The sequence below is a fragment of the Odocoileus virginianus genome, chromosome 29, assembly GCF_023699985.2.
Source record: "Odocoileus virginianus isolate 20LAN1187 ecotype Illinois chromosome 29, Ovbor_1.2, whole genome shotgun sequence".
Taxonomy (NCBI): domain Eukaryota; kingdom Metazoa; phylum Chordata; class Mammalia; order Artiodactyla; family Cervidae; genus Odocoileus; species Odocoileus virginianus.
Window position 1 is genome coordinate 13,064,890 of NC_069702.1, and position 26,925 is coordinate 13,091,814.

The window sequence follows — 26,925 nt, forward strand, 5'->3', positions numbered from 1 at the left end:
CCATGTCTTTCTTCATAGTTGGCTATGCATGCATGCTAAGTCGCTTCAGTTGTGTCTGATTTTTTGCAACCCATGGACAGTATGTAGCTCACAAGGCTTCTCTGTCCATGGAATTCTCCAGGCAAGAATACTGGAGTGGGTTGCCATGTCCTCCTATATTCCAATACAAAATAAAAAGTTAAAAAATAAAACAAACATCAAAAATAAGTAAATAAATGGTTCCTACAGAGAGCAAAAATGAATCTCCCTTGAGAGTAGCTTTATCTAAAAATGCATTTATTAATCAAAAGTTCCCTTGATAAAGATAGAATATGTAACAAACACAATGCAAGAACTGAGAACCTTGCCCTTTGACACACAGCCCACAATTCAGTCAGGTGTTTCAGCGATGTGAACTGGGGGTTGGGGGGGTCTCCCCCAGATCCTCAGTGGTCTGGGACTGAAAGCAGTGAGGGTTCATGGGGTGGTCCCCTGTCTCTTCATGTCCCCTGTGATGCTAAAGGGAATGGGTCACCTGGGAATTCACAGGACCAGACTGAATTGAGTCCTCGAAAGTCATGGTGGGAGAGGGGGAGGGTTAGAGATGTGTCAGTCTTCTTCATGTACAATCGATACCTGTGAGTTGTACATAATAAACACACACACACGCAGATGGGCAGGAGAAAACAACTCTTTGTGTCTTTAGACTCTAGAAACTTTCCTTTCAGCTAGTTCATGCCCAAGGCCCATGCAGCCTTCTTGGCATTCAGAAAGTTCTTCTTCTTCCTGGGAGGACCGTGCAGTGAGATCTCGGGCTCCTTTGGATTTCTGAAGATAAAGAGCTTTTCACCCGTGTTTAATAGATCAACGGCTTCTGCCCCTACAATGGACACTGGGGTCAGTTCGTCAATGGACTCCAGGGACAGATGTGGCCAACTTCCTTTTCCAGAGAATATCACTCTTTCTCTGAGAGGGGGACACGTCTTCTTTAATATGCTAAAGAGAGAACAGAAAATCAGACTGGACATTTTTTTGGCAACTGACTCTCCTGAATGTGCCGACAGAGTTCTCCAGGAAAACCCCCTCCTGGTCCCCAGGTCCCCAGTCAAGCGTCACTTTAAAGGGTTTGTTCTGTGGTTGCCAGGGTGGCCCTTGAGATTAGCTGAAGCCCATGGCAGGGGCGGCTGCAGACGGCTCACACTGACTCATGACTGTTCGGTTCTCTGGAGTTTGGTGAGCCTGCCAGGGTGGGGGTGTTTCACACCATGGAAACTGACAGATGCTACAAGTCAGAGCTTCCCCGTCTCCTCCCAGACAATTGGGATACATTGTCCAGGATGCCACTGCCTGTAGGCCTCACACTAAACGCAGGCTGGTAACATCTGAGTGTAATGCAACAGTTAGAAGTTAGGTAAAATGTGTCTGAAGTAGAACAGAGCCACACACTGGGGGAATATCTGTAAAAGGATTGTTGGAGTCCTGCCGGTGAGCGGTCCCGTCCCTCAGTCCCAGCTGCCTTTGAAAGTGGCTCTGACTCCCTCCAAGAGCCCTATACGACCTGAAAGCCACAGAGTCCTTTGCCCAAGCAGAGCAGGATAAGGTCATGTCACTGCGGGCTGACATTCTGACTGGAGGCTCATGGGCCCTTCCTGAAGACACGTGGCTTTGAGGTTCCAACCCCATCACCATGAACGCCTGCCCTGGCAGCTGTGTCATCCGAGCAAGGATTCAAAGACAGCTCCATCAGCTCCCTCTGACTCACAGTCTCTGCTCCTCCCACCATCTGTCCACAGCGCCTTGAGGCAGAGAAAAGGCAGGTATGGTGGTCTAGCACCACAGGCCCAGGGTCCTCCTGATCTGCACTCGCCCACTGACATCACTGCAGCCCAGGAGTGCCTTTGCTCTCCCAATCTCATCCTACTCTAGGACCCCTGACTTCCAGTCCTTAGTGGAGCGCTTTCCCTTTATATGGCCTGAATTTAATTTTCTTGGTTTTGGCTCAATACCCTGATCTAATTCCTCTGGGACTAAATTCTGATATCCAGCCCATTATCAATGGCTCTGAGACTTTTATCATGGATTCTTTGGGAGGTTTGGTCCCTGCAGCTTCACCCTGAGAACTTCTGGAAGGTGCAGGACTCGGCCACGTCCCGTGGGCATCACTGTTTCCACAGTACATTTTGGTTATCACTTTTTTAATCTGTTACTTTCAAACAGGTTACCATAACTCTTGTCACTCCTGTTGCTCTTTTACCAAATTTCTAGTGGGAAACACGCGAGTTCCTGCGTCTGTTGTCTGCAGCAATCTAAAACCACCCTGCCTCCAATTTCCCTCTGCCCTCCAGGTGTGCCATCACTGCAGCTCAAAGAGAAAGGTACTCAATAGAGTGAAAAGAGCAGTGGCCTGGAAACTCAGGGAAATAGAGGGGTTGGTTCAGTGCCCCCAAATCCCACGGCCACTTTTCATCAGTGGGGGTCTCTCTCTTCCTCTGACCTCCCCGAGCTGGTAAAGTGTGACCGTGGGATTTCTCCCACTTTCCGGAAGCGGGGAGGCTCAGTGCAACAAGATGGGAAAGGACTTCGTAAACTATAAAATCTAAGCCTTTATAAGGAATAATTCTCCTAATGAGGTTCCATTTAAAAAGAGCCATTGGTTAAAATAAGTACTGTAATTAAAATGCTAATAAACGATAGAACATTCTCCCACTGATAGCAGGCAGCTTATCTTCAGCTCCTAGACTAAGCTCACTTTGCTTTAAAAAAAAAAGAAATTGAAGGATAGTTTATTTACAATATTGTGTTTATTTCAGGTGTAAAGCAAAGTGATTCAGTTTTGTATATGCATTGTTTTTCAGGTTCTTTTCCATTATAGGTTATTACAAGATACTGACTATAGTTCCCTGAGCTATACAGTAAATCCTTGTTGCTTATCTATTTTATATACAGTAGTCTATATATGTTAATCCCATATTCCTAATTTATCCCTCCCCACCTCTTTCTACTTTGGTTCCATAAGCTTGTTTTCTAAGGCTGTGAGTCTATTTCTGTTTTACAAGTAAGTTCATTTGTATCATTTTTTTTTAAAACCCCACATATAAGTGCTATCATTTGATATTTGTTTTTCTGTCTGACTTACTTCACTTTAAACTAAGCCCATTTTGGTAGTATGGCTCTGTGTTCATGCTCTCCCTTGAAAGAAAAATAAACTAAGCCCACTTCAAATACAGACTGTTGTCTTGAGGGAAGGAGTGTGGTGTGTCTGCAGTAGCCCTCCCTTCTTGGTCCCCTCCCCCGCCCCTTCCGGGCTCATGGGCATCCTGGCTGACAGCCTCTGCAGCCCACCGAACAGACGCCCTCATTACCTCTCCTTCCTCTTCTGGGCCCAGAGCATCTTCTCTAATCCTCTGTTTATCAATTCTCCTCGAAGTTTGCTCTCTAAGGCTTGCCACCAGCCCTGGTGTTTCCTGAAGGCAAGAAGAGACATTCTTGTATTTTCAAAAAGAACAGAACCTTCAAGTGATGCATAATCCTAAAAAGCCCTCTGGGAACGCCTTCCTTCAGTATGACCTTTGTTTGGCTGACAGGAAAAACCCTGAGAGTAGTCACATTTGCTCGCTCACTCACTCTGTGAACACTGTTCAAGCATCTCGCTGGTCAAGTCAAGACACAATCTCTGCCCCAAGGGGTCCCCAGTCCAGGGGTCACAGACAGGTAGCACGTGACATCGGTCAGATAGAGGGAGGCTGCTCAGATGTGGGGACACTTGAGCTGAGTCTGAGCATCCCAGCAGTTGAATGCATGGAAGATTCTGGAGGCAAAGAGCTCTCTGCACTGGCTTGTGTGTGGCTCATCTCCCCCAGAGTGGACGTTCTGGGCAGCAGGACTGTCCCTTACTCTCCCACCTACACCTGTGCCTAAGACAGTGCACATACTAGGAGCTCATACATGTTTTATAAATACATGAATAAGAAGATTAACAAGGTCAATGGAAGCTTAGAAGGTGGGTGAGGCAGGGAGCCTGAGTGCCACGTGATTCTCACCTGAAGAAGGGACAGTGAACAGAACAGGGGGAGTGAGATGTTCACGGGCTTGGGTTCAAGTCAAGTCACTACAGGATCGAGTGTCCGCTGGTGCCTGGCTCTGGCCCAGTTCATACTCTGCCTCTGCGGGTTCACACTGCGCAGTTATGGGGCGGTGGGGGGTGGGGTGGGGGTGGGTGCTGAGAGCGGCCTCGGGGAGCGCGGAGCGGGGAGTGGTGAAGAACCCTCACCCACTATGGGCCAGGCTGTGACTATTCAGGGTCCTGCTCCAGGGTTACCACCAGTACCTGCCATTTGTGTGTTGATTGCACTAGAGAAGGCAGGCTGAAACAGGAAACTCTCTGACCACGCCCACACCCAGCTCTGACCACGCCCACACCCAGTCCTGACCGCGCCCACACCCAGCCCTGACCGCGCCCACACCCATCCCTGACCGCGCCCACACCCAGTCCTGACCGCGCCCACACCCAGCCCTGACCGCGCCCACACCCAGCCCTGACCGCGCCCACACCCAGCCCTGACCGCGCCCACACCCAGTCCTGACCGCGCCCACACCCAGTCCTGACCGCGCCCACACCCAGCCCTGACCGCGCCCACACCCAGCCTGACCACGCCCACACCCAGCCCTGACCGCGCCCACACCCATCCCTGATCGCGCCCACACCCATCCCTGACCGCGCCCACACCCAGTCCTGACCGCGCCCACACCCCCAGTCCTGTTACCACACTCACATCCAGCCTCTGGCCCCTGTGCGGGGTCCCTCCAGCTCTAGGAATGCTTGCTCTTCCCAGCCCCTGCAGACTCCCTCCCCTCCCCTAAAGCTGTTCTCACACTCCGATCCTTCCTTGCACCCCAACCCTACTCAGCCCTCTGCTGCGCATCTTGCCTTTGTGAGTCAGGGACGCCTTTACAAGTCAGGGAGAATAACCTGCATACACACGTGTCCACACAGTCATGCCATTTCCACAGACTCACTGGCGTCAAGACGCCCTTCCCTAGCCTCCTGTGGATCCTGGTTGAGGTCTGGGCTTTGCTGCCTAGCCTTCAGCACTTTCCGGGTTGGTCATGGCTTTCCTTGCAGCCTCACCCCTAACAAATTCTGCTCTCAAGTGGCACCGCTGGCTGCCCTATACTCACCTTATCCAAGGTCCCCCTTCATGCCTTTCCTTAATAAAGACCCTTAACTGACAAACTGCACACCTGTAACTTGACCCTGAAGTATCTATGCATCCTTATCCATAATTGAGGAAAAATGACCCAGACTAAATGTTCAGTAATAGAGTAGCAATTACATACACTATGCTACACACCTCAGTAGAATAATAAGCAGCTATGAAAAATAATATCTATGGAGATGTTTCTATAACTGGGAAAAGCATGAATCTTAAATTGTTAATAAAAATAGCAGAAAGAGTCGAAATAGATATTTAGGAAGATGTTTGCATGTGGACAAGAGCTGAAAGGTAATAAGCAAATTTGCCTCTGCAATAAGGTTCTGAAAAGCAGGAGGTAAAGCTGTATATACTGGGATTCCTATACCTGTGTGCTCACGCGCATGCGCACACACTCACACAGCCCAGCAGGCAAGCCCATTCTGGAGGAAGAATTGTAACAAAATGCTAATAGCCGGTTTCTCCAGCTGATAGAACCATGCTGTTTCTTTGCCTTTTTCCCTTATGCATTTACTTGTGTATATGGCATATTTTCAGCCCAAGGGAAATTACTGTCTTAAGATCCTATTGGGAAGTGAACCAGTGATGAAAAGAGAAGCTGTGGACAAAACCCTTGGGCTGGCCACGACTTCCAGGATTCATGATGACACCCCTGGATACTGTCTGCTCCTTGAGTGAGGACGTTCCCCTGGGAAGGCGTGTGCTTGTGGCCCACGGTCCGGCTCACCACCCCCATCCATTCTCTCTACTGGGACCTCATTTTCCAAGGGCAGCTGACCCTGCACTTACCCTCTCCTTCCCAGATCAGCCTGCACCCCACCGCCATCATTCTCCACCGCGTGGTCTTGATGCTTCTGGCCCACGGAGTCCAGCACGGCCAGCAGCTCGGCCTGCGAGGCTGTGGGCAGAGCCACGGTCAGAAGCCGGTGCAGCGTGCCCCCTGGCAGCATCGTCAGCTTTGACAGGTACGACGCCAGTCTCAGCTCCTGGAGGAGTGAATGCAGGGACTCAGAGCCTCACGGCTCCCACCTTGATGAACAGCAGGGTTGACTGGATCGCGGTCTTAGGACTTTTTGTCCCAGGGAGATAAATATTTCAGTAGCTCAGTCTTGAAAACATGTCCCCAAATTTACAAAGCTGTCAAGAAAATCTATTTGGTCAGTAGCCTTGGCTCCCTATGACATTCCCTAAGCCTTCATCCATCCCTTCCAGCTACCCTCCTGGATAGAGTGTAACTCACTCGTCATAGTTACAGCCCTGGCCTGCAGCCAGGCCAATTAGTAATTTCTCCTCCTACTTATGTTCCGTGAGGCGACAGGGCTCAGAAGGAACAGCACAGGCTCTGGAAACAACTGAAAGGGCCCTAGAGCAGCGGATGGTTAAAGAAATGTGCTATGGCCATGCCACAGGATACCAGTCTCCAGTGAAAGAACTGGATGGATCCCTAGGGCTTTCCACTGCCTGGAAAAAGCCAGGGTCCACGCTCACATCCTGTATGATTCCAAGTGAATAACCAGAGTTGACAGAACATAGGGATGGAGAACAGAGCAGAAGTGACCAGGAGTTAGGGATGCGGTGTGCTGCATGCTAAGTCACTTCAGTCGTGTCTGACTCTTTGTGACCCCATGGACTGTAGCCAGCCAGGCTCCTCTGTCCATGGAATTCTCCAGGCAAGAATAATGGAGTGGGTTGCCATTTCCTCCTCCAGGGGATCTTCCCGACCTAGAGATCAAACCCACATCTTTTATGTCTCCTGCATTGGCAGGCAGGTTCTTTACCATGAGCAAGCCTGGGAAGCCCCAGGGATACAGGGAGGAGTGGATAAACTATAAAGGGGCAACACAAACAAATCTTGTGGCAGCTGAATAGTTCTACGTCTTAATTGTGGTGTCATACTAAACTACATGTGATAAGGTGACACAGAAGTAAACATGCCTTTTCTTTTTCTTTTTATTTTTTTTAAACATGCATTTTATACCCATGTCAACTTCCTGGTTTTGATATTGTACTAGGATCCTGTAAGAAGAAACCATTGGGTGAAACAGTGAAACATGGAACCAGGTCCTGGAACTCTCCACACTACTTTTGCAACTTCTTGTGAATCTAAAGTACTTCCCCAAAAAATGCTAGAAAAAAAGAAAGCATGCAGGTAGCTCTACACTTTCCAAAAGGTGTAGCCTCCAGACCCACTGCACAGAACTGTGTGTCCTTGGGAAGTGCCTTTATTTCTCTCTGAACCTTGGCTTCCTCATCTGCACAAGGGAGTAGCATTTTGGAGGTCAAAGGTTTTGTGAAGACAAGATGAGCTGTGATGGGTAAAACTGGTCTGGGCTAAGAAGGCAAACTACATAGCCTAGTAACAGGGTGGGCATGCCTGGCCACCTGGTCAACCAGAAACCTTCCCTGGGATCTTACACAGCAAACCCAGGAGAGAAAAGCCCTTTATATAGCTAAGTCAGGACCACTGGATGCTGAGAGGCCATTAGCTCAGGGCTGTCAGCTGCCATATCCCTTCTTGTGTAGAAGAAGCTTATTAGTGGACACAAAGAAATGGAAGAGAGGTGGAGAAAGGGAGAGACCCACAGAATATCCTTTGACTTTTGAACTCCCAGAGCTCAGCCCTGATTTTGTGGGGGACAGTCAGGGTATGGATATATTTCCTTTACACTCAAACTAGTTTGAAATGAATTTCTGTTGTTGTTCAGGTGCAAAGTTGTATCCAACTCTTTGTGATCCCATGGACTACAGCAGGCTAGGCTTCCCTGTCCTTCACCATCTCTTGGAGTTTGCACAAATTCATGTCCAATGAGCCAGTGATGCTATCTAACCATCTCATCCTCTGCCGTTTCTTATCTTCACCTAAAAAGAACCGATTTACAAGACATCTAAGTGCAGTGCTTGACAAATCATAGTCCTTCAGTAAGTTGCCAATGGTTGTTACTGTTGTTACTGTATTTGTATGTATTTCCTATTGTGGCTGTAACAAATCAGCCCAAACTCAGTGCTTAAAACAACACACACTTGTTCTCTTATGGTTCTGGAGACCAGAAGTCTGAAATCAGTGTCATTGGGCCAAAGTCAAGGTCAGCTGGGCTGGCTCCTTCTGGAGGTTCCAGGGGAGAATCCTTTGCCTGGCCTCTTCCAGCATCTAGGCCTGCCTGCATTCTTTGGCTTATGGCCCCTTCCTTCATCTCCAAAGTGCATCCTCCAATCCCTGCTTCTGTCTTCGCTTTCTCTTCAGGCTGTGAGTCCTGCTTCCTTCTTGTAAGGACACTTCTCATTATATTTAGGAGCCACTGGGATTATCGAGGACAATGCCCACCATCTGTAAATCCTTAATCACATCTGCAAAGTCCTTGTTGTTCAGTTGCTGGGTCGTGTCTGACTCTTTGTGACCCCATGGACTGCAGCACACCAGGCTTCCCTGTCCAGAGCTGCTCAAACTCATGTCCATTGAGTCAGTGATGCCATCCAACCATCTCATCCTTTGTCATCTCCTTCTCCTCCTGCCCTCTATCTTTCCCAGTATCAGGGTCTTTTCTAATGAGTTGGCTCTTCTCATCAGGTGGCCAAAGTATTGGAGTTTTCAGCTTCAGCATCAGTCCTTCCAATGAATATTCAGGACTGATTTCCTTTAGGATTGACTGGCTGGATCTTCTTGCAGTCTAAGGGACTCTCAAGAGTCTTCTCCAGCACCACAGTTCAAAAGTATCAATTCTTCAGCACTCAGCCTTCTTTATGGTCCAACTCTCACATCCACACATGACCGCTGGAAAAACCATCACTTTGACTATACAGACCTTTGACTATATGGTAAAGTAATGTCTCTGCTTCATAATATGCTGTATAGGATGGTCATAGCTTTTCTTCCAAGAAGCAAGCTGGGAGAAAAGCTATGACATGGCTGCAGTCACCATCTGCAGTGATTTTGGAGCCCACGAAAATAAAGTCTCTCATTATTTCCATTGTTTCCTCATCTATTTGCCATGATGTGATGGCACTGGATGCCATGATCTTCATTTTTTTGAATACTGAATTTTAAGCCAGCTTTTTCACTCTCCTCTTTTACCTTCATCAAGAGTCTCTTTAGTTCCTCTTCACTTTCTGCCATAGGGTAGTGTCAGCTGCATATCTGAGGTGATTGATATTTCTCCTGGAAATCTTGATTCCAGCTTGTGCTTCATCTAGCCTGGCATTTCACATAAAATGTACTCTGCATATAAGTTAAATAAGCAGGGTGACAAAATATAGCCTTGATGTACTGCAAAGTCTCTTTTGCCATAACAAGTCATACTCATAGGTTCTGGGAATTAGGACTTAAGACATGTTTGGTGGGTCACTATGCCAGATTATTAGTACATTTATTCATTCAACCAACACTGTGATGGAGTCCTACTGGGTTCCAGACCATGTTTCAGGCACTGGAGACCAAGCAGTAAGTAACACAAAGTTTCTGCCTTCACAAGACTCATAGTCTGGTTAAAGAGGCAGATGGTAAGTCTACAGACAGACATTGTATCAGGTAGTGGTACTTAGGTGCCAAGATGGAAAACAAAGCAGAATAAAGAAGCAGAGGGTGGTGGGTGGGGTGACTGATGTTTAAGATGGGTGTCGGGGGAGACCCCTAGGTGAGCACGTTTGATGGAGAGCAAAGGAGGCCAGTTATACTGGCATGGGCCATGTGAGAAGCAGAGTGTGAGGAGATCCAGTGGGATGGGTATCAGGGGGCCAGTTCATAAGGGCCTTTTCACTGTTGTCAGGATTTGGCCGGTCTTTATGGGGAAATGAGAAGTCATTGCAGAAATTTAAGCAGTGGGAATGCATGAGCTGATTTTCATTTTTTAAAGATTACTTTGGATGACACACAGACCATGAACCAGCTGCAACAAGAGGAGAAGCAGAGGGGAGGTATCTCAGGAGAGAGATGCTGGCCGGGTGAACCAGAGTGGTGGACGGGAGGTGGTGAGAAGCGGTGGGACAGGGGAGACACCGTGACAGTGGAGCCAACAAGCTCACTGAAAGAGGAGGATGGAGGATGACTCCACCATCTTTCACTTGGGCTGCTTGGTAAATTGTAGTCAGGGAGTCGCTCCAGGGCTGGGAGAGAACCAGGTGTCCACAGTATTAGAAGCCAAGGAGGGAACATATTCAAGAAAAGGGCCGTGGACCTAGTGCTATAGCGAGGTCAAGGGAGACGAAGACAGGGACTTGACCATGGTGTTGGGAAACATGGGACTGTCGATGGCCTTGACCAACACTTCCAGTGTAATAATTGCAAAAATTGTTATTATTAATACCAAGCCTCCTTCCTTATGACCCATGTGCTTCCTTCTGCCTAGAATACATTCTTCCCCAAACTGCTCTTTGTCTGGTTCTCTTCTTTTGGTTTCTGCACCAGTATTGGATTTTCTGGGCTTCCCTGGTGGCTCAGATGATAAAGAGTCTGCCTGCTATGCAGGAGACCTGGGTTCAATCCCTGGATTGGGAAGATCATTTGGAGGAGGGCATGGCAACCCACTCCAGTATTCTTGCCTAGAGAATTCCATGGACAGAGGAGTCTAGTGGGCTACAGTCCATGGAGTCACAAAGAGTCAGACATGACTGAGCAACTAACACACACACACAGGCTTTTCTAGAAGCCTTTCCTGACCCCACATTATGGGACAGATGCCTTTCCTCTGCTTTCTCTTTGGTTTTAATCAACTCAATAATTCTTGTGTCAAATTCAACTGTCCAATTTCTTACGCATCTCTCCAGTGAGGTTTAGGATGGCATCAGTATCACATCTCTATCTCCAGCATTTAACCTGGTTCCTGGCACAGAGAAAGACATCAACAGATGTGTGTTAAATAAATGAAGGATAAACCTTGACTTCATCCACACTATGCAGACTCACCTCTTCCTGAGGCAGAAGACTCCAGGATCCCACTGGGACCCCACTGGTGAATGTGGGGACCCACCAGCACACTTCCATGGCCCTCCTAGCTCTGAAATTTCCTGATTAATAATCCTCAATACAGGTCAGTTAACTGGGTCAAGTCTTCCTGAAGGTGGTGACAGCAAAAGCATCTGTGTAGGCCACATCACTTTAACCATCTGGAGCCACTTTTCTAAACTGAAATGAACTGCAATGTGGGGACCAGCTGTCCATGCAGAAGACAGCGGCAGAAAGACCAGGCTTGCCAGCAGCCCCTACTTGTCCCTCTTTCCTGTTCTGCTTAACCAACACTGGACTTGGCATGGATTCCCATTGTTTGGTTTTTCCTTGTCTTGATTTTTAAGAAATACTGCTAATTTTAAGGAATTCAAATAATACAGAAAAGCACAAAAATGCTGTTAATTATTCCAAGTGCCATTATCCAGAAATAATTATCAGTAGCATTAGGCAAAGCACACTCTAGGAATCTTTCTAGGCATGCATGTAAATAGATGAATGGATGGATGGATGGGTTAAACAGATGGATAGATGGATGAGTGGATAAATGGATTATGGACAGTAGATGGATAGATGATGAGTGGACAAATGGACAGATGAACAGATGGATGGGTGCAGAGATGGCTGGTGAATAGATGGAAAGACAGAGGTAGATTGATGGATGAATGGATAGATGGATGGATGGGTGGACAAAGCAATAGATGAATGGAGATACAAACAGATTGAGTGATGGACAGATGGATGGATGGATGGGCATAGCTATAAAAATGAGATCATAATCCACATAAAATAATATATATTTTATGTATCTATTTTGTTGCTTTCCAGCTCTCTCCACTAGAATACCAGTTCCTGAGAGCCTGGGCTTCATCTGTTTACTTTACTGCTAAAGTCCCAGGGCCTAGGATAGTACTTGCCACTTATTAGGAGCACAGTCAATATTTATTCAAGAAAAAAGCCTCTTCAGAAGATGTTAAGCTGACTCTAAGTCATCCTTTGTGTGGTTGAAAAAGAATTCCACTCTACAGTCTACAAGTCATGCTGGCGTCTTGACGGAGTAAAGGAGATAATTTCAGTGAGGACCACAGGTGCGGTCCCAACCTCTTCCCACAGCACAGGGAAACTTTCTGCCTTGCTGAGTTAGTACCATTCATTTTAAAATGAGCTCCCCCTTCCCATTTTATTCATGAAACAACTAGGAAATATTTTGCTTCAAAGGGAATGGTGCAGTGGCATGAAATGAATAACACCTTTAAAGGAGGAGAAACTGATTTAAAACCAGCTCCAGCACTGACTGGCTGTGGGATCTTGGCTAAGTCACATCACCTCTCTGACCCTCAGTTTCTTCATCTGTCCAGTGATGATCATCTCCATGCCTCTCCTCAACACTGGGCTGATATCCACTGCTGTTGGTATCACTGCCATCACAGAAGGAGTGATGGATTTGCAGCAGTGGCTGGGGGAGGCTCTTCCCACTGCCAGGGCCCCCAGAGCAACAGTGAGCATTAACTGGGATGAAGTGTGATGTGTCTAGCACAGAGCAGGCATTTGAGTGCTATTTTGATGTTGTCATAAATATGCAAAGGAGGAGGAGTTGGCAAAGTTGCATAAATATGAAAACATGGGTGCTCGTGTGGAAATGATCCTTCATGCAAAGTTTGTAATTGAAACATGCTGTCCCTAAGGCAGTGTAATAAGCAGGAAATAAAACAAAAGACACATAGAGGCAGGGGAGGGTTGGGGTGGGAGAGGGAGAGAAAGACAGAGATTGCAGGGGAAAGAAGAAAAAGAAGGAGATGAAGGAAGAGGAGGAGGAGGGGGAGGAGTAATTAGAAGAAGTAGGAGAAAGAATAGGGGTGGGACTGGGTTTCCCTGGTAATTCTCTTGCCTGGTACAAAGAAGAAACAGGCAAAATACAGGACTCCTCTACATAGGGAGTGATGGTTAATTTTATAGGCCAACTTGTCTGGGCCACAGTGCCAAGATTTATATGGACAAACATAATTTTGGATATATCTGTGGAGTAGCTTTTGAATGAGGTTAACACGTGAGTCAGTGGACTTAAAACAGATTGCCCTCCACAGTGTGGGTGGGCTCCATCTAATCAGGTGAAGGCCTGAACAGAACAAAGACTGACCGCTGGGCCGGGGGAATTCTGCCAATAGTGGGCCTTTGAACTTGGACCGCGACACTGGCTCTTCCCTGGTCTCCAGCCTGCTGTTCTATATTGCTAGCCTATTTGGACTTGTCAGTCTCCACAATCACTATGCTAATTCTTTAAAGTAAACCTCTTTCTCCCTCTCTTCCCAAGTCTTTGTGCTTCTGTTTCTCTGGAAGACCCTCACTAATACACAAGGGCTGGAAAGAAAGAAATGAAGTTGAGTAGACATTGCTGGGGGATTCTACAAGGCACAGGATTGGGAGGGTCGGTGCAGAGAAAAGTCACCCACCTAAATGATTCCTGCTGCTCAAGGCTTCCATCCAAGCAGCATTTCACTCCTGACAGGGCCAGTTCTTTAGCCTTGCCAACAGGTCACAGTTTAAAAGTTTAAACAGTTTAAAAGAGGCAACAAATTAGGGATGAACCTGGATGATATTCTACATGGGAGAGTTTGGCCATCTGTCAAGTCTCCTTGTAACAAAGAAGATGGGGAATCACAGTGAGCATGGGAGATGGCTCATTTCCCACAGAGACCCAGGCCAGGAGCAGCATGTGCTCTGCAGGGCAACAGAGCAGGAAGAGCACATCCCATGTAAGTCACCAACCCCAGGCCGAGTCCTGAGATTCAAGGAGGATGGTGAGCCCTGGAACCCTAAGCCACCCATTTGTACCTTGGTTCCTCTATTTGCAAAATAGAGAAGATAGTCCCTGACTCCCAGCTTTCTGCAGGGATTAAATGAATAACTGATATGAGTGCCTAGGATGATACTCAATGCACAACAGGTGTTCTGGAAACTTCCACCTTCTCCCCCACTCCCAGTCTGGAGCTCAGGCTAAGAGACATGGAGTAGAAGAATGTGAACTCCAATCCTAGCTCCACTGAGCTCCTCAATGTGAACTTGGGCAATAATGTCCCCTCTGGAGGACCTGTCTATAAGGAGATGATGTAGAATGGCCTGACAGTGAGATGAGTGGCAAGTACTCTCCTGAGTCCTGCCATGGGTGGGTACTCCTCTCTTGCTATAAATAGCAAGAAAGCCCAGGTCAGCTCTCATGCCAAAGAGGAAGGAGCATGTTAGATTTACTACTGACTTTGATGCTTAACCTTGGTTTCCTGTCTGGTGTGACTGGCAGAATAATGGCCTCGAAGGTGTTCATGTCCCAGCCTGGGAATATGTCATTTTACATGGCAAGGGACTTTGTGATGAAGTTAATGATGAAGCCTAGACTGATTATCCAGATGAGTCCAACCTCATCATCACCTGGGTCCTTAAAAGCACAGAACTTTTCCTGCTGTGGTAGGTTAGAGAGAGATGTGATGACAATGGAAGAAGCATCAGTAAGATGTGATTTGTTGAGTTTGAAGATGAAAGAAGGGAGCCATGAACTATGAAATTCAAATGCCTCTAGAAACTGGTAACAGCCGTCAGCTGACAGCTAGCAAGGAAATGAAAACCTCAATCCTACAACCACAATGAACCAAATTCTGACAATTACTTGAATGAGGAGGAGATAGATTCTCCCAGATCCTTAGAAGGAGTATAGACGTGTTGACACTTTGATTTTAGTCTGGCAAAACCCATGCAGGCCTTCTGACCCACAGAACAAGAAGATAATAAATTTGTGTTCTGTTAAGCCACTAAATTGGTAGTAATTTGTTACAGCAGCAAAAGGAAACTAATACAAGTGAGAAGATGTGTGTGCCTGTGGACAAGTTGTGGCCAGTTCTGCCGGCTGGACACCTGAAAGTGTCCCTACCCCTTCTCCCTGCCGGCTCTCTTTGGAGGTGGAAAAGGAAGTGTTGAATTTGCAGCCCCCCTTGCAACCAGGGATCCATGGGTCGGGTCTTCTCAGGACATGAGTATAATTTGCTTCAGAGACTTGGTGGCATGTACTTTCTTAGAAAGAAAAGACAGCAGAGTGATTGTGTTCTACCTTTACACTCTTCACGTGAACACAGACACGGAAGCTGGAACTTCAAGGAGAGGTTGGAAGGATCAGAATGTAACAGTGACATCATTGAACTGAAGCAAGGTCAGCAACACCTACCTCCCAATGGCCTGTGACTGGCATAAGCCACTGTCACAAATCACGTTTGCTGAGACTCAAGAAACCAGGAATCCCACCTTGGAATGCACATAAAACACCACTGGTGGAGTTATGTAACTCTGCATATGACTCCGTGAGCACAGCCTCGCGCTGTCTCAGGAATGCTGGTGAGGGCTGCAGCTCTGGCCAAGAATGAGGCTACCTAACCCCAACAGAGATAAGTTGAAACGCGGTGTGCAATCTCAGCATTCTCCTTATATGGCCCAGATTTCAATGACCAACTTTGTTCCTGGTGGAACCTACTCTGTGTATATTAAACCTATTTAAGACTGAGAAGAAGACAGGCTGGGGGCCTGTCTAATCACAGAAAAGAAACTGACCAGGGCAGTGATTACTATTGTTTCTGTTGCGGCCGTGACCCTGACTGAATGTCCCCTAGGTGCTGGCCCTGGGCCAGGCCTTTTCACAAATCCTCTTAGCAGTTCTCAAGGTTCCTGTTACCATCTGTGTCCTGCAGGTGAGGAAACATGGACTCTGAGAAAAATGTCAAGTTATGGGCTGGCAAGGGATGGACCCCAGGACACAGTGAACTTGTTCTCACCTGGCTGTACAGGGTCACAAAGGTGTCAGTCTCCATATTCTCCAGCAAATCTTCCAGCACAACACTGTCTTCTTGCTCCTCTCTCAAACTAGGGTGAAAACAAAATCTCCATCAGTTCAGTGTTGTTATAAAGTGATCCTATGAGAAGATTGTCTAGTTGGTTAAATAACAAAGTATCACAAACCTAATCTGCATGATTTAAAAAAAAATCCATCAAAAGAGACAGCCAGAAGAAGCTGGCCTCTTTTTAGCTAGATTATCTTGTAAATAAATGAATCCGGGACTGCTCACCAGGATGGAGGGCTCTTTCAAGTGAGAATTTTTGTGGGAACCATGTGGAGACTATTCTGTGGCTTTGCAGGGCAGCCTGTGCTCTGCATGGCTATTAGCATAACTGATGTCATCTTCGGCCCTTGCAGTCTTTCCTGTCCTTCTGCTGACCCACCCAGGACTGTGCAATGAATCACTTCTCTGTCGTCAAAGGCTTTGTAGTTAATAGATATTATTTAATAATCATTAGGGTCAGGTATTCTCTGTGCTCTGTTATTCCCTAGACAAGGATGAAAACCTTCCCTTAAGTATTCCTGGCATCCATGGGACTAGTTACTCATTCATAAATTTTGACTTAGGAACGCACGTCCCATTTCCAAGCACTTAGCCCATACCCTAGATTAATTATAGTGGCCCCTCGGTTTAGAGTGAAGCCGTGAAGGCTTCTGGGCTGTTGTCCGCCTGCCCCCACTATGTGAGTAAGTCACCCTAGATAAACGGATCCATTGTTGAAATGGAGCTGCCTGCCTTGTTTTTCAGTCTCAAGATGCCTGCTCAGTACAGTGGACACTTTTTGTTCCCTCTGACCCCCAACGGTGATCCTAATGTGAAAACTCTCAGTAGTACTTGCCATGCCTGGTGCTCAAGAACACCAAGGTCTGGGGTCTTCATGCATCAAGTGCTCCTGTGTTGACATGGGCCCAGAATCATCTCCTAAGGATGGACCTGGCTCTGACCACAAAAGCTGGGTGGCACCTTATCACATGAGGTCTCCATCAGGCTTCTTGACTTCCCAGGGGGAAGGAAGGGGGTCTTCCCAGTTTATCCCCTCAGCCAATTAAAGTTGGTATCCTGGGTTATCCATCCTGCCTTCTTGCTGGTTAATACAATCTAAACCCTTTGAGGGTACAACTCATACAAAAAGCTTGATCATCAGCAATTCTCTCCATGAAGCATGGAATACATTAGGGTGTTAAATCTCCTAAAATCCACAATCAAGTCCAAGTCAAGTCAACATCTCTGAGCATTTTCCTCTGATCAAACAGATTCAGCCTCTTATGCAATTATTTCAATGGAACAGAAATGCACTTTGATTCTGTGTTTACACAGAAAAGCATGATCAAACACATTAAAGTCAATTATAATCTCACCACACAGAAATCACATCTATTACAGTCTGCCCTATTTTCTTTCAATGAATTTGTGTTTTCAAAAATGGAGTCATGCTATGTATTATAGTTTTTACCCTGTCCTTCAGAGTGGAAAATTATGAAGCTGTTAAAAATTATGTTTTCCAAAAGATATATGTACCCCTGTGTTCACTGCAACACTATTTACAATAAGCCAAGATATGGAAGCGATCTAAGTGTCCATCCACAGAAGGATGCATAAAGAAGATGTCATACACTGGGTCCTCAGCTCACCTCTGTTGGTGATGCTCCAGTAGCTTCTGACCCTTGCTCAGGGCTCGCCGCAGGACAGCAGAGACCTGCCTTTCAGAATCTGTCTCCTCCGGCTCCTGCAGAAGCCCAGGTCCTTCGCCCGCCCACTGCTGCCGACTGTCCAGGGCCCGCTGCAGCTGGGCCGCCTCCTGGTGTGCCAGCCGGTCCTCCAGCTTTCTCTCCAGCTCCTGGAGCTCCTGCGCACAGAGGGGCAGGTACTGAGCACAAGGCGGGGGGCTGCAGGATAAAATCCACCCCTCTCGGCTCGGCGCTGAAAGCCTGGCAGGACCTCCTCTTTTTTTTCTTCTTTTTAATTAATTTATTTATTTTAGTTGGAAGGTAATTACTTTACAGTATTGTAGTGGTTTTTGCCACACATTGACATGAATCAGCCATGAGTGGACATGTGATCTCCATCACTGTCCGCTCCCCTACCAGCCAGTGGTGCAAATAACATAATGAGACTGCATTCGGGTCTCTCACATCTCGTGCCTTCGCACATGCTGCGCCCCTACCTGCAGGCCTTTTCCCTGTTTTCCTGGCCAATTCTGAGTCTTCTTTCAAGGACTGGCTTTAGAAGAACCTCCTTGGAGGAACTGCTTTGTGTTGGTCTCAGACATAGTCCATGATGCTACTGACTGGAGCTGCCTGGGGGTCCTCACCTGGGCCCACACTCCCTGTGGCAGCCCCCAGAGACATTTCCCTGATGGGCCGATGCTAAGGTTGGACCTGTCCTTGTGATTCTTATGACTATTTTTGCAACTTCTTGTGAATCTGTAATTATTTCAAAATAAAAAGCTGAAAAATATTATCTTCAGTATAACTTCAGTATTAAACATTCAGTAGAAATTAAATATTAAACAGACACTAGAAAATGAAGGACAGAAAGATGTCAGGGAAGAGAAGCATGTTACGAAGTTAGCAGCTTGTGCCTGCGCACTGGAACAACACCTCAGCCACAACCACCAAGGACCTTGAAAAAACAAGGAACACGCCCTCGAGGGTACACGGCGTACCTGGGCCGCACAACAGCGTCACAAGTAGAGAAAAAGAACGTGGCCCGGGTGCTCTGCCTTTCTGTGGGTCAAAGGTGGGGTGCCTAGGGGTCACTGGTTCTCTTTCTGTTGGGAACTTAAGAGAGCAGGAATTAGGGTGCAAAGAGGGCAAAGCAGGGTCTCAAGAGGTCAGGTGTGTAGGTCAACCAGAGCTTCCCAGAAACAGGAACTTCATGGGTGGGGCAGTCTGCTTTTATCTACTTAATTGGCAATCTGTTTATTGAGACAGATGTTTTTGAAATGGTTGCCTCATTAATCAAAAGCTGCCAGGGGCTTACTACAGGCTCCCTAAGTTCCTTGGGAGATACAGATACCCCCTCCTCAACTGACCACACACTACCCCTAGTATTTTCCTGTTACAGACTGAATGAACACTTGTGGTCCCTTAAATCCATATGCTGGATCCCTAATCCTCAGTGAGAGGGTGCCTGGAGGTGCAGAGGTGTGGGCTTTAGGGGTTAGTAGGGCTTCCCAGGAGGCACTAGTGGTAAAGAACCTGCCTACCAATGTAAGAGATGCAAGAGATACAGGTTCCATCCCTAAACTGGGAAGATCCCCTGGAGGAGAAAATGGCAACCCACTCCAGTATTCTTGTCTGGAGAATCCCATGGACAGAGGAACCTGGAGGGCTGCAGTTCATAGGGTTATAAAGAGTTGGACATGACTGAAGGGACTCAGCACACACGCCCATGAATCTTAAGTGGCAGAACGAGAATATGGCACCAGGTCAGCTGGCTCCACGATTTGGTTTGTGCCTTAATTCCCAAGCTATACTGTCTCTCACCGGTCAAACAAGAAGTTTGCAGCCTGAGGCCATCAGAGTCAGAGAATCTGGGTAGAAGAGACTATGCACAGTCTGTTTATGCAGGGAAGAGAGGGTGGGCAGGAAGGTGGGCTTTAGGGGTTAGTCATTGAAACCATTGTCATCAGATTGGCCAGTGTTCTACCTGGGGGTGGGGTGTGGGTGGGGTTTGATCCTAAGAGGCCTTGGATAGACTTCATCAGGTGATGGTGGTCCTTGATCCTGCTAAGTTTTGTACAAAACAATCTGCCTTTCTGCAGAGGCGCTAAAGCTTGCATCAGAGTCTCAGAAACGTTACTCAAAAATCAAGACATGGAGAAAATGGCCAGAGAGGTAAACTGAGGTCATAGCATGGAGAGCATGTAGGTTTTGCCTCCAGTGCTGTGAGGAGTTTGGGATGCTCTGAGTACGGGCTTCCGGCATCCCAAATGGAAACATAACCAAACACAGCATTTCCAACAGCACTAATGAGTTCCCACCCCCATGTTCTGTCAGCGTGTCTGCAGCTGTCACGGACCAGGCTTCCATTGAGGTGCCAGCCCCAGCCTGGCATGGGGAAGGAAGGGACAAACCCATACCTGCTAGTGTCCCTGGAACAGGCAGAGACAGAAAGCTGGCGTGTCACACTTTGATTTTCCAAGACCAGGTGAACCCCAGTTGGGAACAAACATATCCTGCAGGTTCTAAGTTCCTGATGGCAGGTTCTCCCAGGGGTCAATCCTATCCCCAAACCCCTGCCACTTAGCACTACTGGAATCCAAGATGTGGTTCTAGAATGGAATCTAGAATCTGCTGTCTTCACTAGAGTTTCAATGCTGAGGCAGGGACTCTGGGACTGTCTTGTTCATCCCTCTCCCCAGCAGGGAGTAGGCTTCCCAGGGGGCTCAGCTGTAAAGAATCTGCCTGCCAAGCAGGAAACCTGGATTGGATCCCTAGGTTAGGAAGATCCCCTGGAGAAGGAAATGGCAAACCACGCTAGTATTCTTGCCCAGAGAATCCCATGGACAAAGGAGCCTGGCGGGCTACAATTCATGGAGTCGCAAGAGCTGGACACTGAGTGACTCAACAGCAGGAGCAGCCTCCCAACAGAGAGCAGGCACCTGGCCTATGGAAGGAGTCACAGTCATCAGCATCATCTTATTATTAATAATGATAATGGCAATTAGCATGCACCGAACTTCCACACTGTACTAGATTCGACTCATGGTATCTTTACATGAATTAATGTATTTGATCTTCATAAACCAGCACAAACTAGGAATTTGTTAATACCCCATTTTATAAATAAGTTAGCTAAGGAGCAGAGAGTGTAAGGACATGTGAAGTCCCAAGAGCCTGAGAGAGGAGTAATTTCAGGTTTCTTTAACTCGGGGCCCTATCTCTTGCTCCCATTGTCTCTGGAAAGCACTCTGTAGACATCTGTTGAATGAACGAATGGATGGACAGATGGGTAGATGATGATGAAGACAGTTCCAGGCCATTTACTGGGCATGAGGGATTCTGGGGTGAATGAGACATAGCCCCTAGACTCGGGAAACTCACGGTCTAGTGTGGGAGACAGTTGTGTAAACACAGATATAGTGACAGGTAACAGTCACCTTAGGGAATCTAGATGGAGGATGACTTGAGCACACAGCTGGGAGAAATCAACTCTGCCCAAGGGAATCATGGATGGCTTCCCAGAAGAGGCAACATTTGGCCTGTTGTAGCTGCCAGAGAGGAGTTTGTAGGGTGGGCAGCAGAAGTATTCTAGACAGAGGTCCTTCAAAGGAACTGAGGCCTGAATGTATCTCCAGTGCTCGGAAGGTGCAAGGGGTAAAATGCAGGGTCTGAGGGAGGGAGGGGTAGAGGGGGGGTATTAAGATATGGAGCTGGGAATGGGGCTGTCACTATATGCTCCTTTGGCTGAAGGGTGGAGGAGACTGCAGTAGGGAAAGAAGGAGGCAGGCGGAAATTGGTGTGAGAACAGGAACTGGGCTTTGCAAGCAGGAGGTATGGGCTTTGATTTCCAGCTCTGGGACCGTGGGAAAATGAGTCAACAGTCCTAAGCCTCAACTCCATCTGCAGAATGGGAATAAAAACATCCCGGGGCTGACAGAAGGTTTACACACTTAACACGATGCCCTGGACCTGATGGAACTACTCCTGGTGTGATTTTTTTGTTTTCAGGTCTAGATTTGTCTGAGTAGGGAAGCTGGGTGGCAAAGGTCAAAAGTGAGAAAATTAAGGCAGAATCGACAGCCTGAGTGACTGGTGGTGAGTGGGCAGTAAGGCAGAGGACAGAAAAGGAAGACATCCAGCCCAGGCTTGGGAAAGTAGATACACACGAAACAACATAAACTGTGGATTAAATATAGTGGGTGCAGTTAGCCTGGGGTCACATGATGTGTTATGAGTAAGACCATCACATTTAAAGCTGCCCATGATTGCCATTCAACCCCATGATTCAATTATGTCCTTTCTGTGGTCCAGTTTCACAAAATGGGTCTAAACACTTCATCAAATGAGGGGAGCCTGACACAGGTTTCTCAGGAGTTACTGCCTCCAAATCATTTCATTTCACGCTTTTAAAATTCTGAATGTGTAACAGCTTAAAAGCCCATTCCCAACGGGAAAGTAGTTTTCCCAGAATGATCAAATTGCAGAATGAAAGTCTAATATCAAGTGTAAAATGATAGGTTTATCTTCCTTCCAAATGTAAATCTTGATTAAAATAAAAAAAAACCTGGCATTGTATCCATAGTTTTATTAGTTGCTTCTAATTCAGGACATGTTAACTCTTCTACTTCAAGCACATTCGAGAATAAGGAAGCTTTGATGTCACTCAAAAGGGCTTTAATGTAAAATTGAAAATGTAAGTGTTGTGCTCCCCAATTACTAGTAAGAATGAGGGTTGCTGCAAGTAAAAAGGGCCATTAGGTCTCTTAGGGTTGAACTGAGGTGTTTCTCAGAACATTTATAATGAAGAGATGAATCGGGAATCGGAAGCCAGAGGCTCCTAGTGTCTGTCTTTGTTCCTAACTTGCTTGACGCATGACCATGGTCCTGCCCCTCCTCTGAGGACCTCACCTCCTTCACCTGTAATTCCAGGCAGTGGCCTTGCCTCCATGCCAATCACCTAGCAGTGATGCTCCCTGTGGGTTTTGGGTAAACATCTTGCAGGATTTCCTCCTATTACTAACTTGCTAAGGAGTCTTACATCGGATGGGCACTGAATTCAATAAAATACCCGTTCCGTTCATACCAAAATGATCACAGGAATTGTGTTTCTTTAATCTGTTAATCTGATGAATTTTGTCCAGACATGTTTTAGTGTTAAACCAACCTTACATTCCTGGGAAAAACTCATACTGGTTGTGCTGTATCTTTTTATAGATGATTGGCCTATTCATTAATATTTTGTTTATGAATTGTACATTTAGGCTCATAGGTAAGACTAAACTGTAATTATTCTTTCTCATACTAGTCATGCCTGGTTTTGGTGTCAAGGTTTTCTGAGCTTCATGAAATGAGGAATATTCCCTACTTTTTTTAATATCCAAATGATCTGCATATGAGATTGGAAAATTTTGTTATCTTAAGGTTTGGTGGAGTTTGCCTATAAAACTATCAAGGTTAGATATTTTTGTGTGTGTCAGAAGATTCTGAAACTACTGAATCAATTTCTTTCATGGTAACAGGACTATAGAGAGTTTTTTCTACTTGAGCCAATGTTGGCGAGCTATAATTTTTTAGAAATGTTGAAATTCACCTACATAAAATTATTGTTCATAGAATTCTCTTATTTTTAAAAACTCTAGGGCATCTATTGTCATGTTGCCTTTTATACTCCTGATATTACTTCATTATCTCTTTTTTAAATGGTCAATCATGCCAGATATTTGCATATCTAATTTAATTTAATTCATCACCTTGGAGATCTTCTGACTGAATGGCTAAAGTATTTTTGGATTCCTTTGTTCTGTTAGCAGAAACCTTTGATGACAAACTCACAGAGGGGACTCCGCTCCCTCAACCCTGGCAGGGCTGGAGATGGACAGGGGATCCTGGGGGCTCCTTTGAGCACAAGCGGCTTCCCCCCACCACCCACCCTCTGCACCAACCCCACCGGTTGCTCTACGCCTCAGGACACCCCATAGTCCCACCTTCTGGTCCTTCAAATTAACCCCCCAAGCCCTGGAGGTCCTGGTTTTCTCCATTTGCTTTTGGATTTCAGCCTCTGGGCTTGCATACATCTCTTTCTGTTGAGTTCAGATTTTTCCAAGCTATCCTCATCCCTTGGGAATTTTCCTCACCCTACTGTGAACTCACAAAGCAAGAAAAAGTACATTTATTTTTATTTATCCAGTGTCCGGATGTTTTGTGCCGGGATATCCGCAAAGTCTCCCCTTGCTTCCTATCCCTACAAGCAGGTGTCCAAGTGTGGGGTGCGCTATATTTGCTGGAAAAATAGCCTGGACTCTTCAGAAGCTGGGCTTCCCAGGTGGCGAAGCAGTGAAGAATCTGCCTGCCAGTGTGGGAGACGCAGAGATGCAGCTTCGATCCCTGGGATGGGAAGATCCCCTGGAGAAGGAAATGGCAACCCACTCCAGTATTCTTGTCTGGGAGATCCCATGGACAGAGGAGCCTGGTGGGGTATAGTCCATGGGGTTACACAGAGTCCAACACGACAGAGCGACCAAGCACACGTGCTTCAGAGTCTAATGTTATTTATGATTTTCTATAAAGAAATGGGAACCTCCATCGACAGGGTCAGCTGTGGACATGACCCAGGGGCTAAAGTCAGAAAAGAACAGATTTCACTTACTAGCTCTGTGGACCTCGAAAAAACTTGGAAAAATCTTGACCTGCCACTTGCCCGAATCTCATTTCTTTACTTGAGAATTGGGCACAGAAACACTACCAGATTCACAGCATGGCTCAATGATTAACTGACATAATGTCTGACAAAGAACATAATTGCAAAGAGGCATAAAATTGCAACTTATTATTAATCATGCTTAAATGAGTGTCTTAAGACGCATGATGGAGTAGCACATTATTAATGCTTAAATGAGAGCATGCCCATTTCACACAGCTCATTAGTGCTCACCTGCCACACACACGGCACTCAATAAATGTGAGTTCCATTTAGGTGACTATTATAATAATACACAAAATTCTAAAATTACACACACGGGAACTAAAATTAGTCCTCAAAGCAGTCATGTCTCTAGCTTTTGTGTTATGAATACACCTCCCACACCTTGAAAACATGCAGCATGTAGAAATAATGGTAATAATTAAAATTTTGAAAATAAAAACAAATCCAATACTTCATAACATCTAAGGCACCCTTCACTGAAAACGGTGCTAAGTTGCTTCAGGCATGTCTGACGCTTTGCGAGCCCAAGGACTGTAGCCCACCAGGCTGCTCTGTCCATGGGATTCTCCAGACAAGAACAGTGGAGTGGGTTGCCATGCCCTCCTCCAGGGGATCTTCCCAACCCAGGGATCCAACATGCATCTCTTATATCGCCTGCATTGGCAGGTGGGTTCTATACCCCTGGTGCAGCCTGGGATGCCCTCATTGAAAGCTACACAGCTACTTTTCATGGTGGTGGTGGTTTAGTCGCTAAGTCATGTTCGACTCTTGCAATCCCATGGACTGGGAACCTGCCAGGCTTCTTTGTCCATGGGATTCTCCAGGCAAGAATACTGGGGTGTGTTGGCATTTCTCTCTCTACTTTTCATGGCACTGTCAAAGAAACAAACAGCTGCTGGCTGCAAGAGGAATCCCAGGTTGCCAGATGTTAAAAATGCTAACATTTAAAAGGTTTGCTTCCTGAAGGCAACGAAATAGAGGAGCCTTGGGCAGCAACAGTGCACCGGGCTCCCATGTAAGTTACCTCACTCAGGCCCCCCGCAGGACCCCATGGCAGAGACAGGACGGCAGACCACCCATCCGATGGTGGGAGAGATGGAGGCAGCCACCAGAAAGAACCACTGAGGGATGCGGTGTAGTGGGCATCTTTTCCTTCCCGGGTCCTGCACTCACCGGGCTGTGTGACTCCAGGATCTGCATGCAGGCTGACTTGGTCAGGGTCTCTGATGCGCTCAGCTCCTCCAGAAGCAGGTCCTGGATGCTCAGAAGGGCGGTATACGCCCACAGGGTCCTGGCCATCCTGGCCGCCTTCTGGAACTGCAGGGAGACGAGGGACTCGGCAAAGCGTCCCTCTTGGGCCTCCAGCTGCTGCACTCTCTCCGAAGCAACTCTCCTCGGACCTGGGAGGGGCCAGCCAGAGACCAGAGAGCCGTGAGTAAGGGGAGGGCAGAGGACAGAACGTGTGGTTTACAGAGAGAAGCCTGTATCAGTGGTATTTGTATCGCTGCAGGTAGGCAGCCAGTCATCCAGTCGGGACTCTGAGGAAGGTCTCAAGAGTTAAAAGCATCAGTGCTGGAATCTCAGCGTGCAGCTTAAGACAGCATGGGCACCTCCGCTTATAAAGATGCTCAGTGCGGGGCTTTCGGAATCTAGCTGTTCATTCCACATTTATCATTCTTGGAGGAAAACTGAACTGTGTTGCTCTCCAGGGCAAAATCTTTAAAGCTTCCCCATCCTACAGGATGAAAGTTCAGTCTTCCTAACAAGGTCTCCAAGCCCTTCGCACCCCCATCCAGGCTAAGGTACAGCTGGTCTGGTCTGCATCCCCACCCCACACCTGGACTTCATACCCATGATGGCTCATGCTCTGCCCACCAGGCTCCTTGCATCTACAAATCCAAACTTTGCTATGATTCAAATGCCGTGCATCCTCATCCTCCCGAAAATCTCCTGTTTGTTCTCTGCATCTCTGGTTCCCAAGAAGCCACTTTGGAGCATCCTCACTTTGCATACCTATTGCCCCCTTCTCTGTGTTTCCTTCATCTCTCAAGCTCCTCTTCCCAGTTGGCACCATACTGTTTACCCCAGCAGAACAAAGCTCCTCTGGGGGAGGGCCTTAGCACCTTAAGGGCTCAGAAGAAACTCTAAATGAAAGAATCCTTCACTCAACTAAGTATTAATAGTTTGTTCATTCCAGCGCCTCTATACTTTCTCCACATCATTACCTCTTACACTTTCTCTAGAAAACCTGCTACAGGGAACAACAAAGTCTAATAGATGGTAAAGAATCTGCTTGCAACATAGGAGACCCAGATTTGATCCCTGGGTCAGGAAAATCCCTGGGAGGAGGAAACGAAAACCCATTCCAGTATTCTTGCCTGGAGAATTCCATGATAGAGGAGCCTGGTGAGTTACAGGCCATGGGGTTGAAAAGAGTCGGACACGACTGAGCTCACGCAACTCAACTCTCCGATTTCACCACTTGAGCCCCTAAGGGTAAGTATACACCCCTCTCCCCTGCCTAGGAAGCTAAAGCACAACCCCCAAAGTAGCC

The 26,925-nt window shown here is 47.0% G+C and overlaps 1 protein-coding gene across 1 annotated transcript in view; it reads right to left on the reverse strand.

The window, feature by feature from the left end:
- Positions 1-267: 267 nt before the first annotated feature.
- Positions 268-26,925, reverse strand: part of EVC2 (EvC ciliary complex subunit 2) — a 150,985-nt gene continuing 124,327 nt past the window's right edge. The window contains exons 18-23 of the mRNA XM_070458129.1: positions 25,545-25,764; positions 17,633-17,847; positions 15,939-16,026; positions 5,982-6,178; positions 3,342-3,443; positions 268-975 (exon numbers count right to left, since the gene is read on the reverse strand). Coding sequence (XP_070314230.1) covers positions 708-975; positions 3,342-3,443; positions 5,982-6,178; positions 15,939-16,026; positions 17,633-17,847; positions 25,545-25,764 — 1,090 coding nt within the window. The 3' untranslated portion in view covers positions 268-707. The remainder of the gene's footprint in view (positions 976-3,341; positions 3,444-5,981; positions 6,179-15,938; positions 16,027-17,632; positions 17,848-25,544; positions 25,765-26,925) is intronic.